A 17,584-nucleotide genomic window follows, 5' to 3' on the forward strand; every position below is an offset into this window, starting at 1 on the left:
ACCAGTGCAAAAGCAACCCTGGTATAACATCAAGAGTATAACACAGAAATGAATAAGGCCCATTTTGAGACAGAGAGTGGGACACATTTTAATGAACAAGACATTTATATGTAACACATGCCTCCAAAAGCAGGCACACAGCTTTACACTTCATTAGAAATGTTAAAAATACAAAACTTTCAAGAGCAAATACAAGGACCCAGATGTGAGAATCAATAAAAACTTACACCTGGTGTCAATTTAATCTAAACACTGGATATTTCCCCCCATTTGACATCAATAACTAAAATTATGATGGTATATATGAAAAGCAAGCGCTACTGACAGGCACTGTTAGTGACGCCTTAAAAACTGCTGAATGTAAACTTGAAAGCAGATTATCTCAAGAGGATAAGCAACTGCCACATGTTCTGCAGCGATTTGAATTGATGCACATGTGAGAGCTACAGCTGAAAAATATTAAAACAAGATTCCTGAAAGATAGATTGGAATAGTGAGCAGCCTCTCAGACTATTAAAGACCATTTTGCTTACTCCAAACATGCAACATAGAACAACAGGTGGTTAGAGGGAAGAGTTCAGCTTTGTAATAGGCTCCTGTTGAAACTGGTTATTCTCCAGATGAATAAATTGCGAGCAGGTGATTACATAAGAAGTAATGAACAGGTGATTGCATATCAACAGCATGATGTTTATCCTGCCTTATGTTAAAATCCTTAACTGCTCCATAACATGCGTTATGCCACGCTGTGCTGACAAAGCGCCAAATACTGCAGTCCTCATTCAGGCAAAACTCCTACTGAAGTCACTACAACCTTGACATAAAATCCTTCCAATTATATACTAAATACAATTATTTGACAGATAAATTATTTCACATTTATACAGGCATTTGTTCAGTAATTTAAATAAAAATGACATACAAGAAAACTATATTAAAAGAACATTATTAAGACTGCAAAGTCAAGCACTCAAAAATTAGGCAGAATTAAGATTAAGTTGCCCCCCTTGTGCATCTGCGTTATTATATAATCTTGAATAATATGATCACATACAATTTTTTCCACAGGACTGCTACCTCATTCTGTGCACAGAATGTCCAGTGCTCACTTAAAAAGCAGCTATTCAATATTTTGTTTTAGCCTCAAAGTTCAATATATGTGTGGCCCAAGGCCTTATTTACTATGCACTATTCAAACCTTGCTCTGAAGACAGAATTATTAATTTCCTCATGGGTTTTTCTATGGTGCTCATTGCTGCAGTATCTGAGTGCTTCACAAGCTTTTATGTCAGAGATGGCAAAACACACATCTCTGGCATGAAGGCCATCCCCTTGCAAAATTTCAAGCCCCTACTCGAAAGTAAAATATCATGTACGCCTATGGGGCTATATACACTGAATGCTGTATATTCCCATTTGTAAGAATAGGGAATTAAGTTTCACTGCTTTTACTTAGGCTTTCACAAACAAACATGAAAGATATCTCACAAGTGGTAGCTTTTAACAGAAAAAAGTCTTCCTGGAAGAAGCTCACTGTACCAATTTTACAGTAAATATTTTTCAAAACAAGCTCTTCTACATCTATAACATTTAAAGAATGTGTTGTGAACCCAATGACAAACAAAGCCACTAATTAAATGCTCATGGTGAGAAACAGAATGCACCTAAAAAACTGACATTATACATGCAGTACTGTGCGATAAAAGCCAAAAGAACAGGCCAAATTTCTAACAGGATCCATGTCCTGATCCCACAAGTCATTGAAATCAATGAGTGTTGCCAACTCTCACAATTTTCAGTCACACAATACCTGGAGTTTTTCTTAAATCTCTGCCTCCTGGACTCAGGTAATTATGTGTGTCCCCCCAGTTTTCATTTCTAAAAAGTAAAGTTCTAGCCCTGATGATTGAGGAGAAAAGCTGAAAATGTGACCTGAGTGCACCCTAAATGCTCAGAAACTAGAAGGCAAAGAAAAAAAACCCAAACTGTATTTTTAAATGCTCATGATTTTTAAGCTAATCTCATGATTCTGGGAGGTCTGACTCAGGAGTTTAGAACACTTTGGGTTGGCAATAACACATTAGGGTGCACAGCCTCTTGCTTGAAGCACTCAACATCTGTCAGAACCAAGCCCTAAATATCTAAAAAATGGCAGCAATGGGCCTGGGGAGACGATACAAATACAGGATGCACAGACTCAGCACAGCTTCTGCTGGCAATACTCTTAAAGAGTTTTGGTCACTGACGAAAGTTCTCTCTTTGGAAGGAACTCCAAGTCACTGCTGGTAGTAAAATAGTGAATCCACAACCACCACTGCCTCTTCTGATTCCTCCTCCAGTGCCAGTGATCACATTCAGTGGATCTGACACAGAATGTTTAAAACTGAACCAAAAGTGTTGATCTCTGAAGGACACTTGTAGTACATGCCAATAGAACAAACAGGTTAACAATCTAAATGTACAATATTTGTAGTATTTGATTCATACACAGGGTCATAATCTTTCACTGGTGTAAACTGGTACAGCTCCATGGATGTCAATGGAGTTGTGCCAACTCATACCAGCAGAGAATCTGACACACTGTACTTGCAGATTTTGACATGTGTGATCTTCAACATAGAGGCAAGGGTTCTGAATACAGCAGAACCTCAGAGTCATGAACACTTCGGGAATGGAGGTTGTTTGTAACTCTGAAATGTTTGTAACTCTGAACAAAACATTACGGTTGTTCTTTCAAAAGTTTACCACTGAACATTGAGTCAACACAGCTTTGAAACTTTACTATGCAGAAGAAAAATGCTTTTAACCATCTAAATTTGAATGAAACAAGCACAGAAACAATGTCCTTACCTTATCAAAAAAAATTTTTAACTTTTCTCCTTTTTTTAGTAGTTTACATTTAACACTGTACTGTAGTATACTGTATTTGCTCTGCTGTTGTCTGATTGCGTACCCCTGGTTCCAAATGAGTTGTGTGGTAGACTGGTCAGTTCATAACTCTGGTGTTCTTAACTCTGAGGTTCTACTGTATAATCTTAAATTCTCCAAGAGAAAGATACTACTGTATCACAACATGAGAATGCAAACTTTCCCTGGAAAGCTATAGACCACAGACCAGATTTCCCATAGCTTGCTGTTTCTATGCTTAGTATGGCAACCTCCCATATTCTGACGTCAGTCCCCAGGGCAATTTTATACCAGTCAGCAACAACTAGGGTGTAGTGTGTTTTGGCCAGGCCCAATCCCTCCCCTGGTGCACCAGCTAGATCATTTAAAAAGAAAACTGATTCATTCCTTCTTTTAGTATAACTTGTTGTCTTTTGGAATCTCATTAAAAAAGATGATTTTTTAAATTGATACTTTAAGCAAAACCTGGGTGTTAACAATTTAAATATTTTAAGGCCAGAAGGGAACATTAGATCAATTAGATTAATCTTATTAGATTAATCTTGTCTCCTGTGTAACACAGAGCACAGAATTTCACACATTTATCCCTGTATTGTGCCCAACAACTTGTGTTTGACTAAAGCATTTTTTTCAGAAAGGCATCCAGTGAAGATTTCAGGATTTAAAGACTTAAAGAGATGGAGAATGCACCATGTCCCTTAGTAGTTTGTTCCAATGGTTTTCACCGTCACTGTTAAAATCTGTGCCTTATGAATTTGTCTGGCTTTAACTTCCAACCATTGGTTCTCTGGAGATGATCAGACGCTTAATATAGGTCTATGCTACAAGATTTTCTTGGCATAGTCATGTTGGTCAAGGGTATTGTAGAAGTTTCCCTGTAGGGGCAGCACCAGGGACTCTCCCTCTGAGTCAATCTCCTGGTGCCTACGGTTTTGGGGAGTCCAAATCAAGGGGGCCGCCTCCAGCCCTCATTAGGGCGAGCCTGAGTTCAGGCTGCCCCCTCTTAGGGGAATAGTCTCTCGACCCGCGGGCACGCTATCAGTCTAGGGCAGTGTTTCTCAACCTGGGGGTTTAGAGGGGTCGCAAGTGCAGAGCTGGTATTGGGGGTGGCAAGAAAGGCAATTGCCTGGAGCCACAGGGGCACCATGAAACTAAGTTACATGCCTCAGCCCCATGGGGGTGGGACTCAGGCTTCAGGGGTACAGTAGTTTGGAAAGGTTAAGAACCACTGGTCTAGGGTCTGGCCCGCTATCAGGAACAGGCCAGCAGTGGGAAATAGTCTCAAGCCCTCAGACCAGACGAGGAAGCAGTCTCATGCTTAGCCCTCGGGAGGGCAGGTAAGCAAACCCAGGTAGGCTCGAGCCCTTGGTAGGGCAAGCAACAATCTGAGGCAGTGTTTCTCAATTATATTTCCCCCCCAGAACCCTTGCCCAGCCATGCCAGACCCTCCGCCAAAAAGTCCAAACTATCTACCCCTTTTCGGCGGCGCAGTGAAGGCAGCTTTCGGCGGCGGGCTATCTGAGCAGTTTTCAGCGCCGCGATCAGCTGTTTGGCGGCGCGCTAGCAGCTGTTTGGCGGCGCGCTAGCAGCTGATCGGCGGCCCCATCAGCTGTTTGGCGGCGCGCGATTTAGGTTTATTTCGATGGCGTGCGATTTAGGTTTATTTCGACGGCACACGATTTAGGTTTATTTTGACGGCGTGGTTCCGCTTTTTTGTGGAACCCTTCGACTTGTCCCGCGGAACCCCAGAGTTCCGCGGGACACTATTTGAGAAACACTGGTCTAAGGCCTGGCCCTTTGGCAGGGCAGGGCAGAGGGACAGCAGTCTCTGGTTCTTAGCCCGGGAAGTCAGTAGTCTATGGACTGCCAGTCTGGGAGGGCAGGAAGAAGCAGACGTACACGCTCGCGCCCTTAGCAAGTTGAGCCGCAGTCTGTGGCCCGGCCCTTAGGCAGGGTAGGGTAGGGCAGTAAGGGACAGGCTCCGGCGTTAGCCGACATCCACCCCAGGTCAGGGTGAGGAAAGAGGGGAGGGGGAGGGGAGGGGAGGGGAGAGGAGAGGAGGGGAGGGGAGTCTCCACTGTGTCCCAGCCCAGGACCCTGTCAGTGACAGGGTGTCCCATCATTGGGTCGGCGGGGCTCCAGCAAGCCACAGCTCAGCCACACCACAGTCGGCTTCCCTGGGCTCCTTCCTCCCATCCTATGTCTAAAGTATCTGGGCTTCGTCGCCTTCCTCTGGGTTGCTGGGTTCGAGGGCATGCGGGAGTCCCACGAATCTTTCCCCATCAATCGGTGGCAGCTCCGGAAACTGCACAGGGTCCTCTGCGGAGGGCAGTTTCTCCAAGTCCTCAGGCCCCCAGGCAGTGGGTAGCGCTGGCAGGTTCTCTGGGTCCCAGGCAGTGGGCAGGGTCGGCAGCTTCTTGGGGTCCCCGGCAGCGGGCAGCTCGGGTAGGCCTTCCTCCAAGTCCCAGGCAGCCGGCAGCTCCTCCAGATCCCAGGCAGCAGGCAGCTCGGGCAGGCCTCCTTCCGGGTCCCAAGCAGCAGGTAGCTCAGGCAGGCCTTCTTGCGGGTCCCAGGCAGCAGGCAGTTCCTCCGGATCGGCAGGGCCCCACGCTGTGGGTAGGACCGGCAGCTTCCCCTCTGTGTGGGTCTCTGGTACGGCCCTTGGCTCGAGCCCCAAGGAAGACGTTTCCTTCTCCCTTGGCCGCCGGGGCCTGACTGAGCTAGCAGGCCTGGGTTTTAAAGGCCTGGCCCCACCCACCTGCTTCCAGTCAGGTGGTGTCCTTTTGGGTTGTAAAGGCCTGGGCCCGCCCACCTGCTTCCGGTCAGATGGTGTCCTTCTGGGCTCAAACCCCCAGGGTGGGTTTGGCTCTCCCTCTGAGTCAACCTCAGAGGGAGGCCACACCTCCCGGCTACAGGTATGAAAAAACCATACCCCTGACTGACATAGCTATGCCAGCAAAAAACCTCATGTAGATGCACCTATAGTGGCAAAGGAGTCCTTTTGCCAATGTAGCCTATGTCATTCGAGGAGGTGGTTTAACTACCCTGGCAAAATAACTCTTTTTGCTGGTATAAGATGAGTCTCCACTAGGGTGCTCTTCCAGTATAGATACACCAGTACAGCTATATGGTAACGCCTTTGTAATGTAGACTTACCCTAAGAAACAAAACTATTTGAAACAATACTGAAGACCAACACATCATCTCTTCTGACTATAACATGAACGTGATCATCTTGCTCATACACCTCGAAAGGAAAACTTCAGTGATTAGTTTACGTAGGTTTGAGATGTAAAGCGACTTGTGTTTTGTTTGATTTAAATGGATATCTTTCAAAAGAGAAACAATTTAAAAATAAGTAGCTTGAGACACTAATTGAAACATTAATAAAAATCCAGAACTCTGTTAAAAAATAGTCTACAATTAATCGTTTCTTCCATTTGTGGCAAACATAGTATTTCTAAAGGAAAGTTTGGAATCCATTATAATTCTAATCAGCATGGCAACACAAATATTTTTAGTTAGAGATCTGAGAACTGATGGACAACTATATCTCATCCAAAGCTTATGCCATGATGTCCATGTCTCTTCAAAGTTCAATATTTTAAAATATATATGGATAGTCCACAAATCTAAGTGTTTCTTCATCCTAACTTTCATAAAGTAATTGTACTAATGTTTTAGTCAAATCCTGCAAGGAGCTGTGGGCCCTCAATGTTAGCTGAAGTCCTAATCAACCGAGGGCAATTGCACCTTGCAGAATAGGGTCTTTCATGATTTTCATGACTGCTTAAATATATGAATTGTTATTTCTCTGGTCATGTGTCTGCGTGAACCTTCTATGAGATAAAAGTAGAGTAAAATGAACTTACCCGGTAGCCTCATGATAGTGCTATTCCCAGTCTGATGCTTCCAGAGCCATTGGGCTAGAGTCTGATTACAAACAAATTTAAGACATGAGTAACTATGAGAATCAATGGAGTGGTTTTACACTAGTAAAACCAGCATATGTGAGAATAGAATCAGGATGCTCTGATGGTGAAGAGGACAGCCTTGGCTGTGCTCAACAGCCACTCCTCTTGCTGATTAGGAATGAATATATACAGGCTCTAATAAGAGTTGTCAAGCCAAGCATAAAAGTATAATTAAGTCAAAAAAGAATTTGAAGAGCAACTAGCAAAAGGCACAAAAACTAACAGCAAAAAAAAAGTTTAAATTAGGGATGTAAAAGCCTAAACGTTGAAATGGTAATCAGCTGTTTAAACGTTTTAAACAGCTGATTATCGTTTAAACGGGGGGAGGAAGCAGCATCTGGGCTCGGCTCCCCACGAGCGAGAGCAGCTGGACAGCTCTTGCTTGAGGGAAGGCGGAGAGCCCAGCACAGAGCACAGGGGTGGGGGAGGTTAGGAGCCGCAGCTGGGCTCGGCTCCCTGCAATTGAGAGCCGCTGGGCAGCTCTTGCTGGGGGGTGGGGCGGGCAGGAAGGAGGCATGGATTAATTAAACAAATTTTTATATCCCTATTTTAAATTCATCAGAAGCAAGAAGCCTGCCAAACAATCAGTGGAACAACTGGTGATCAAGATGGTAAAAGAGCCAGGCTATTGCGGAGAAGCTAAATGAATTCTGTGCATCAATCTACACTGCAGAGGATGAGAGGGAGATTCTCACAACTGAACCATTCATTTTAGGTGATAGATCTGAGGAACTGTCCCAGACTGAGGTGTCAATAGAGGAGGTTTTGGAACAAATTGATAAATTAAACAGCAATAAGTCACCAGAACCAGATGGCATTCACCCAAGAGTTCTGAAGGAATGCAAATATGAAATTGCAGAACTACTAATTGTAGGATGCAACCTATCGCTTAAATCAGCTTCTGTACCAGATGACTGGTGGACAGCTCATGTAATGCCATTTTTTAAAAAACGCTCCAGAGGGTGATCCTGACAATTACAGGCTGGTGAGAACTACCAGGCAAATTGGTTGAAAGTATAATAAAGAATAGAATTACCAGACACATACATAAATAAGATATATTGGGGAAGAGTCAAGGAGGCTTTTGTAATGGGAAATCATGTCTCACCAACCTGTTAGAATTCTCTGAAGGTGTCAACAAACATGTGGACAAATGTGATCCAGTTGAGTTACTGTACTTGGACTTTCAGAAAGTTTTTGATAAGGTCCTTCGCCAAAGGCTCTCAAGCAAACAAGGCAGTCATGGGATAAGAGGGAAGGTCCTCTTGGATTAGAAACTGATTACAAGATAGGAAACAAAGGGTAGGAATAAATTATCAGTTTTCACAGCAGAGAGAGGTAAATAGTGGGCTCCCCCAAAGATCTGTACTGGGATCTGTGCTGCACAACATATTCATAAATGATATGGGAAAAGGGGGTGAACAGTGAACTGGCAAAATCTGCCAACAATACAAAATTATTTAAGATAGTTAAGTCCAAAGCTGACTGACAAGAGTTACAAATGGATCTCACAACACTGGGTGACTGAGCAACAAAATGGCAGATAAAATTCAATGTTAATAAGTGCAAAGTAATGCACATTGGAAAACATAATCCCAAATGTAGATAGAAAATGTTGGGGTCTAAATTAGCTGTCACCACTCAAGAAAGAAATCATGGAGTCATCATGGACAGTTCACTGAAAACATCTGCTCAATATGCAGTGGTGGTCAAAAAGTTAACAGAACATTAGAAACCATTAGGAAAGGGATAGATAATAAAGCAGAAAATACCATCATGCCACTATATAAATCTATGGCCACACCTTGAATACTGTGTGTAGTTCTGGTTGCCCCATCTCAAAAAAGATATATTGGATTAGATTAGATTAGAATTGGAAAAAGTACAAAGAAGGGTAACAAAAATTATTAGGAGTATGGAACAACTTCTATATGATGAGAAATTTAAAAGATTGGACTAATATCTTAGAAAAGGGATGACTTACGGGGGATACGATAATGGTCTATAAAATCTTGAATAGTGTGGAGAAAGTGAATGTGAAAGTGAATAAGGAAATGTTACTTACCCCATCCCATAACACAAGAAGCAGGGCTCACACAATGAAATTAATAGGCAGCATGTTTAAAACAAATATGAGGGAGTAATTCTTCACACAATGTCAACCTGTGGAACTCATTGCCAGGGATGTTGTGAAGGCCAAAACTATAAGTGGGTTCAGAAAATAATTAGATAAGTTCCTGGAGGATAGGCCCATCAATGGCTATTAGCCATGATGGTCAGGGATGCAACTCCATGCTCTTGGTGTCCTTAAACCTCTGACTAACAGGAGTGGACAACAGTGGATAGATCACTCAATATTGCCCTGTCCTGTTCATTCCCTCTGAAACATCTGACACCGGTCACTGTCAGAGGACAGGATATTGGGCTAGATGGACCATTGGTCAGATCCAGTATGGCCATTCTTATGTTCTTATGTCTGTCTCACCCCGAAAAGGCTGGCTGCAATCTATAGCCTCTTCAATTGTTTGTGTATGGGAGAGTGGGGTAGTGTTGAGGAAAGTAGGTGATATGAGAGAGACAGAGACTTACCCTCCTATATACAGAATCTCCCAACATTCTCACTATCCCCACACATTTAAATGTAAATGAATGTTAACATAGCAGTCTGTCTTTTTAGTCACAGTAAATCCTTGGCACTTGATTGCCTTGGCTGGTCTAGAATAGTCATACAACCTGCAGTGTAACTACCTCTCTCTCTGACTGAATCTCATTTAGGCTCAATGAAAGCCAAATAGAGCTCCGGTGACTCAACACCTGCAGAGAAGAGTTGGAGCTCTACTGTTCCCTATATGCCTATTTCAATCATCCATAAGCACTTCAAAAGGTAAAGCAGGCCATGCAGTTCAAAAGAGTATGTGCCTACTACTGTAGCATGTAATTTTGTAAATAGTATGCAGAGCAATCTGTCACTGACCGATTCTAAAGAACCTGCTATACAGATGCCTTTTGAAAATACTTGCTTCATTCAAGGAGCACCTGCTGAGGGTTAATAGGAATTTCCAGCTCTCTACAGAGTATTTGTTCTCCCCACATATCCCACCCCTGCATTTCCAGGATTCCAAAATACACAATTTAGCACCTGTTTGCTACAAAAATGTATTCTAAAAACAGAACTTTCTGTGAAAAGGTCACCTCTAATATTAATAATTTTATCTTCATGGCAGAACCTAGAAAATTATATTTTTAGTAGCTATTTCCCACTAAGTAGTTGGCATTGTCATGCAAAACACTTGATTACCAAGACCTAAAAATGCACCTTTTTAAGCTCAACAATAACTCTAAAGAAACTGATAAATAGGTTTTTCAGTGGGTTAGGAATCAAGCAACTCAATTTCTGAAACTACTTTTGTAGTGCCAAGATGTATTCCAGAATGAAATTAAATGTAATTTCAGTTTAAATTCCTTTATGCAACCTTTGGCTCTAAAACAGTCTCTAGTCTTAATATATTGTCATACTATGATACGATACAGAGGTTTTCATATATTTTATCAGAATACATAACAGATCATTCAACCTCCTCAACCTACTGAAAGTACAAACAGACAGTTTCACTCAATTATATTTCAAGGGACATAGCCTCTTCTGTCTGCATTAATGCCATAAGGAATAATATCTTGTGAAATCTATTTTTGTCAGATTTTCATTGCTCAGTGACTAGCCATTCTGAGTCTAAAGACACTGAGTTTGAGACTACCTGAGAAAATACCATGAGTGAATTTCCTATCATTCGTTGAATTACAATATAGCTAACTCAACAAGGATGGCATAATCATAATTTAAGAAAAAATCTAAATTAGCATGCTCCTAAAAGAAAGACTGCTGCCTTAAAAGCAGCAAGAAAGATTGTCTGAACTGAGGAATCTTACAAATCAACCCTTTCCCCAAAATTTTCAGATTGTAGACTGTGATATTTTCATCTAAACAGCAATGGGAAAAAAATAATCTGTTCAATAGTGTCCTATACTCAGCTAAAATGCATTTAATTGCATCAAGCATAACCAGTCTTTTTTCAAGACCAGAAAGTAATCACATGCCTGTTATTATAGAAACCTTAAACCACAAAAAGTATGGTAAAAGATTTGACCTAAAACCCTCAGAAAGTAGACATTCATAACTGAGGCTGAAAAATCTAACCTTAATTCACCCTGTCATGCTTTAGGTGTTTGCAAGAGGTTCCAGAACAAATCCATCTAATTTTACTCCCATTAGTTTCAGTGAGACTACTCCATGGAGTAAGGTAATCAGGATTTGGCTCACAGTCTTTCTGAAGATCTCTGAAATGCCTAGTGGTGACGGGGAGAGGTAACAGCAGAATTTTGGCATTTGCTTTGTATTGCCTTGACCTTGTGCAATAACACAATGCATTGTAATGCATCTGAGCCTAGTTGGAGACTCATTACTCCAAAGACGTAATGAATAAATAAATTAATGAACCAATAATATGTATTAACTCCTCCAGAGTTGTTAGGGTCTGCTGCTTCATGCCTCTTTGGACACCTTAATTTACTTGGAATTTTGAATGACTGTAATGGGCTCAGATTGTGCCAATGCAGCCACCAAATATTAGCACTAAGACTTCACGTTTTTAAGGCAGTTTTACTGAAATTAAGTCAGTGGCCTTGCTCAATAACTGCTTTATAAAAAAAAAAATGTCTATTTTTCCTTCTTCCAAAATACATGAAGGCACTAATCAGCGTCCTGGAAAATGTCAATTTAGAAAAATGCAGCAACTACCATGATCTCACAAACTGTACCACTTGAGAAGACTTTATTCCAGCATGGGGCTTCTCTAAAGTCAGTGGGACTCCACCTGCAAACACACGTCTGCCTACACAGATCAGCTTGCAGGTTTGATCCCTAAATTATTTCTTTTTTACATCTACATAAGCTAAAAAGTTTTACACAACATCTTCTGGCCTACTGAGAGTACTCTGCGCTGCCAGGCAGAATACCTGCATTTTAGTCCAGGCTCCAGACCAATTCATCATTCCCTCTTAACTGTATAGGGAGACAAGTAAGGTGTCACACTTAGAGAACATTTCTTGCTAAGCAATCAGAAATGCAATTTGGAGGGGCCAGGGCAAGATTCCAGTACTCTTATATTAGCAGTACTCTACTACTCCTCAACTGTCCCAATGCAGTCATTGAGAATTCTCAAGAAACTACTCAATATCAATATCAAATATCAAAAGAAAATACTCAAAAGACGGGCAGATTCCAGCACTATCCGATTAAAGCTTAATGAATGAATACATTAATCTGTCTCTTAGTATATTACGAAACCCTGGGGAAAGGACATTGACGTAGCAACAAACCAGTAAGTAAAACTTACCTTTTTAGTGATCCACCTCCTGTACCCTGGTGTAATTCTCTTCCCATTTTTATTTCTCCTCCCCAGGTGATTCTCTCTCCCAATTTCATTCATGTAGGTGCTTTCTCTAATCTCCTCCCCACTCCAGTCCCCCATACACAGAGTAGAGGACTCCAGGAAAGCAGATATTTGTCTTCCCACCTCATGCTGCAGTCAGGGCTCAGCTGTCTCGCTGGACTTTGTGGAGGTTGGCTATAGACACAGAAGAGCTGAGTGTCCATCAGCTCCATGCAGGGACTGAAGTTCAGGGCAGGGGTCATGCATGCTGAAAGGAAATACTGTTGCAGCAATTTGCAGGAATTTTCTTTGCACTTATAAACATAATAATCACTAACCCTATCATTGTTCACATGGTGAGTTTCAGGGTAAGTCCTCTGTTAAATTTCAGTTCATAATACGTTTCTTCTACAACTGGAGTTAAAAACTTGAGCACAGAATTTATAATGGAAACCATGTCAAGCTTAACAATAGCTGCATTTACAGTGCCATGATAATTAGAGTACATTATACTCTTGTCATTTGCTTACCATGATTTGACTGGTTAAAATAAGCTGTCAAACCCACTCTGAACAACTGCAGAGAAAACTCTTTTTAGGATTTTTTAACTGACTTTATTATTGTTTGTATTTGTTTGCATTACAGTAGCACTGAGAGGCACCAATGAAGATTGGGGCCCCATTGTGCTAGGTATCATACAAACATAGTAAAACAGCCTCAACCCCAAAGAGCATACAGTCTCAATAGATAGTCAAAGGATGGGAAGTGAAACAGAGGCTCACTGAGATGAAGTGACTTGTCCCCAGCCACCCAGTAGCAACACTGGGACTAGACCCCAAGTCTCCCAAATCCCAATGTTTTACATTAGCCACTAGACCACCCTGTGTCTCCAAAGCAAACCTCCATTCATGTTACTTAACTACATATCCATAGGCTGTTTATAAAAAATAAAAAGATATTAAAAGACTTGTTAAAACCTTCCTTGGAGAGAAGATTCAGCTCGGTGTGGAACAACCTACTCATTTTTTCACTCGTTTGTTGCACATAACTAGAAATGCCAGATCATCTCAAAATTAATAGTTTTTCATTAGCTGGAAGGTGCTCCCAGACAATTGTTTCTGCAGCCATATCCATTTTATCAGGACTCATTTTATGCAAAGGCCCAGTACACCCATGATGTAATTCCTATGGTTTCATGGAGTAACACCAGGGATGACCTTAGCTCAACAGGTCCAATGAGTTTTTACTAATCACAGAGTGTCCTGCATTAGACAAGCCTTGGTGTTCTCCATTGACAAGCTGGCTAGAAAAGAGGCACAGACTTATGGGCTCAAACAAGGACAGAATAATTGTATTGCTCTTTGTCAACAAGTCCTAACTGGCTTTCCCCCAATGCTCCTAATACTGACAAACCAAGTAGTACTATTCAAGCCAAGCAGCAACTAGTTACTATTAATAATATTTGTGACCTCATGTTTGAGTGCTGTAGGAACTGGAAAAAGTACAGAGGAGGGCAACAAAAGTGATCTGGGGTATGGAACAGCTTCCATATGAGGCAAGATTAAAAAGACTGGGACTGTTCAGCTTGGAAAAGAGACAACTAAGAGGTTATATAATAGAGGTCCATAAAATCATGAATAGTGTAGAGAAAATTAATAAGGAAGTGTTATTAACCCCTTCACATAATACAAGAACCAGGGCTCACACAATGAAATTAGTAGGCAACAGGTTTAAAACAAACAAAACGAAGTACTTCTTCACACAACATACAGTCAACCTGTGCAACTCATTGCCAGAGAATGTTGCGAAGGCCAAAAGTATAACTGGGATAAAAAAAGAACTAGATAATTTCTTGGAGTATAAATCCATCAATGACTATTAGCTAAGATTACCAGAGACCCAACCCCATGCTAAGCATGTTCCTCAACCTGTGACCTCCAGAAACTGTGACTGGATGACAGCGGATGGTTCACTCAATAACTGCCCTGGTCTGTTCATTCCCTCTAAAGCATCTGGTACCAACCACTGTTAGAAGATAGAATACTGAGCTACATGGACAATTACTCAGATCCAGCATGGCCATTCTCATGTTCTTATGCTGTAAGAGTTCACTAAAAGATTCTGTAGTAATAAACAAACAGTAGTGAGTCTCCATAGGATGATTTCATCTCTTACTCATGTCCTTTAAAAACTAAAATAGGTGCTACACCTTCCAGTGCATGACAACGTCAACAACTTCTAATCATAAACATAGTGAACCCAAAAAAATCTTAGCTCATCTCAGTAAGTAAATAGTATCTGTTTGTCTTGCTTGCAGACATACCAGATTACACACACTGCTTGATATGCAACAGTTTAAGTGGTTATAGTCTTTACCACTATATTTACAGTATAGTTATAACTAAAAGCAAAAGGGAAGATAGAGAATTCAATAGCCTATATTGCATTAGTGATTAAACGTTTTAAGAAGAAAATAAAATCTATAACTACCAAAAATCTTAGTTCATTGGCAAACTGTAAATATCACTTTTATGTCTGAATGTTTGAATCATTAATCAAACTAGTCATAATATTCAGTAGATTATCGACTCAGACATTTTCTTATTGCTATCATATAGAACCATGTTAATTTTTCCTTAGGCAGAAAATGCTATCCATCATGGGAAGTGACCCTTGAAGCCCCCATGATTTTTCGTTTTGCACCTTTGGTACTAATGAAAGGTAATGGATTAATAGCCCTGCAGACACAAGTACCCAGCTATCTAAGTGGCACAGCACAGGCATACTGCCCAGACAATGCGCCTAAATCCAGTTAGAGGGACTATGTCTGGCAGAAAGGACGGTCTAATCAACCGCTGTTCTTTCAATCAGTGGCAACTTTCAATCCTAGTGGGAGAATCTCTGCTCAGACACGATGCCAACTGAGCTGTGGGGGGAAGGTTGGCGTGGCAGACTCTCATCTGCTCCGCACCGGACTGAGAACCCCAAATTCATTTCGCATACGCCAACAGTTCCCAACCTGGGGAGAGGCAAGACCCCCCTTGGGGGTGCACCAAAGATTCCAGAGGGTCCATGAGACTTCAGTAATACTGAGGTCATTTAACCCCCTGAGCTCCACATGGGGCACAGCCACTTCAAGCTCCCTGCTGGCCAGAGCAGAGGAGCAGGGCCCCCCCCAGCTTCATGCTGGCTGGGCGCAGCCCTCCCAAGCTCCATGCCAGCCGGAGCTGAGGAGGAGCCTGGAGCTCTGCACTGGGTGGAGTGGAGGAGCAGCCCTCCCAACCCCTCACCTGCCAGGCAACCAGCTGAAGAGGAGCAGCCTCATGCCTGTGGGAGCCTGGAGCAGCCCAGGCCAAACCCCCAGAGCCTGCCTCCATTAACCTCAGTCCATGAGGGATGGGAAGAGATGGGTCCACAAGCAGCTTGCAGTGGCGGCTACACCAGGGAAGGCTTAGCTTCTTACTCAGGTAGGAGTAATTTGTTATTATTATGTAATTTAGTGTTGTTATTAATTATTATTATCATTATATGTGTTTACAGGGGTTATATGTGTTTATGGCCAGGGAGGGCGCATTTTACCTAGTGTTAACTAGTGGGGCTTTCACTCAAAAAGGTTGGAAACCACTGACATATGCAATCAAATCCCAGGAACCCATTCAGGAACAAATGCAACCTGCAGGAGAACTGTCCACAACATACCAGCAACAAGGAGAGGGGGGGAGCTGCCCCCGTTCGCCATTCCCCCCCTTCAATAGGTGGAGCTGACCCAAAGCTCAAATTAAAAAGTGCATTCTCTTTGTGACTGGCTAGCAGGAGAGCTGCGCCGCCCCCCCGCAAGATGCGGAGGGACGCTGCCCATGGCCGACTTGGGGGCAGACGGGCGGGCAGGAGAACTTAAACCCATATACAGTGACACGGCGGTATCACAATTGGAAAAGGGAGCAATTGGGGCCATAACTATAGGGGACACCGCACTACTCCTCGCCAGAAGAGGGGATGGTTTAAGAGGGATCTGCTACTGGGGAGTGTGAGTAAACTGGGGGGAGCAGCCCCTACTAGTGAGTCTGCGGGGAATGGGGGGCGATACCCCTTTGAGCACACTGGAAGGGGATAAGTGGGGTGGGGTGGATAGTTGCCCCTGGGAGACGGCTGGGTGGGGGTGCGGAAAGGGGAGCTGCCTCAGTGGCCAGGGTTGGGGTGGCTGGATAGGGAGAGCTGCCCCTGGGGCGGGGAAGGGGTGAGAAGTTGCACCGTGGCTGGGTGTGCAGAGCGGGGAGCTGCCCCAGAGAGCGGGGTCGGGGCTGCACGGCGGGGAGCTGCTCCGCGGTCGCTGGGCTGGGCGGGCCGGGGAGGGTGGCTAGCGGGAAGGAAACTGCCGGTGCTGGTGCGGTGGAGAAGGAGGAGGAGGAGGGCGGATCGGTACCTTCTCTCCGGTCACCACATGTAGCCCCTCGCGCACTTTGGCGAAGGAGCCCTCTCCCAGCTTCCTGCCGATCAGGTAGTTGCCGACGCGCTTGGTGTGCTGGAAATCGCGGAGCCGCTCCCGGGACCCCGCCGCGCTGACCCAGGCGGCCAGGAAACTTCCCTCCGAGCCCAGGGGCGGCTTCCTTGGCTCCCCGCCATCGTCGAACCCCGTCGTCGGCGGCTCGCTCAGGAGCCCGTCGCCAGCCGCAGCCGGCATCCTCCGGCCCCTGCTTCCCGCCGCTAGTGCTGCCGGGGCCCTTCACTCAGCATCGGGGCCGGGCCGGTCCCTGCAGAGTCCCGTCGCCAGCTGCTCGGGGTGCCTGCTCCCGGCTCCGCAAGCCAGCAGGAGAGAGAGAGAGAGAGGCTGCAGCAGGGCGATCGCTTCCCGAGCGAGCGCACGTGGGGATGGATGGGAGCGGAGCGGGGGGCTACCTTCCTCGTTCTCGAGGCAAGGAGAAAAGTTCCCTCCGACCAGCCGCCGAGAGGCTAGATTGGGGGAGGTGGGGCGGCCGCTCCAACCCGATTCGCTCCGGAGAGCCGCAGCAACAGGGCTCTGTGTGCAGCGACTGAGAGCCTAACAACTACTGAAGGCGGGCCAGCAGCAGCAAGCACACAGCGCATCACGTTGAGGAGCTAGCGAAAGCCAGCTCCCGCAGATCAATTGTCTCCAGTCCCCGTGCAATCCAGTTTGCTGCCTTTCCCTATTGGATCTGTCTCTCTTTACCCCTCCCCTCTGTGTGTGTGTGTGTGTGTGTGTCTGTCTCTCCTGCACTGGGCAGAGAGAGGTGCTCTTTGCTTGAGGCTGCCTCT

The 17,584-nt window shown here is 44.1% G+C and overlaps 1 protein-coding gene across 1 annotated transcript in view; it reads right to left on the reverse strand.

Annotated features, from left to right (window-relative positions):
- The window catches only part of HUNK (hormonally up-regulated Neu-associated kinase), a 102,457-nt gene extending 85,127 nt beyond the window's left edge, over window positions 1–17,330 (reverse strand). The window contains exon 1 of the mRNA XM_067565639.1: window positions 16,734–17,330. Within this exon, the coding sequence (XP_067421740.1) occupies window positions 16,734–16,991 (258 nt within the window). The 5' untranslated portion in view covers window positions 16,992–17,330. The remainder of the gene's footprint in view (window positions 1–16,733) is intronic.
- Between the last annotated feature and the right edge of the window lie 254 nt (window positions 17,331–17,584).

Source organism: Emydura macquarii, unplaced genomic scaffold (assembly GCF_026122565.2).
Source record: "Emydura macquarii macquarii isolate MOO-44397 ecotype Brisbane River unplaced genomic scaffold, CSIRO-AGI_Emac_v2 contig_2681, whole genome shotgun sequence".
In the NCBI taxonomy this organism is placed as follows: Eukaryota; Metazoa; Chordata; order Testudines; family Chelidae; genus Emydura; species Emydura macquarii.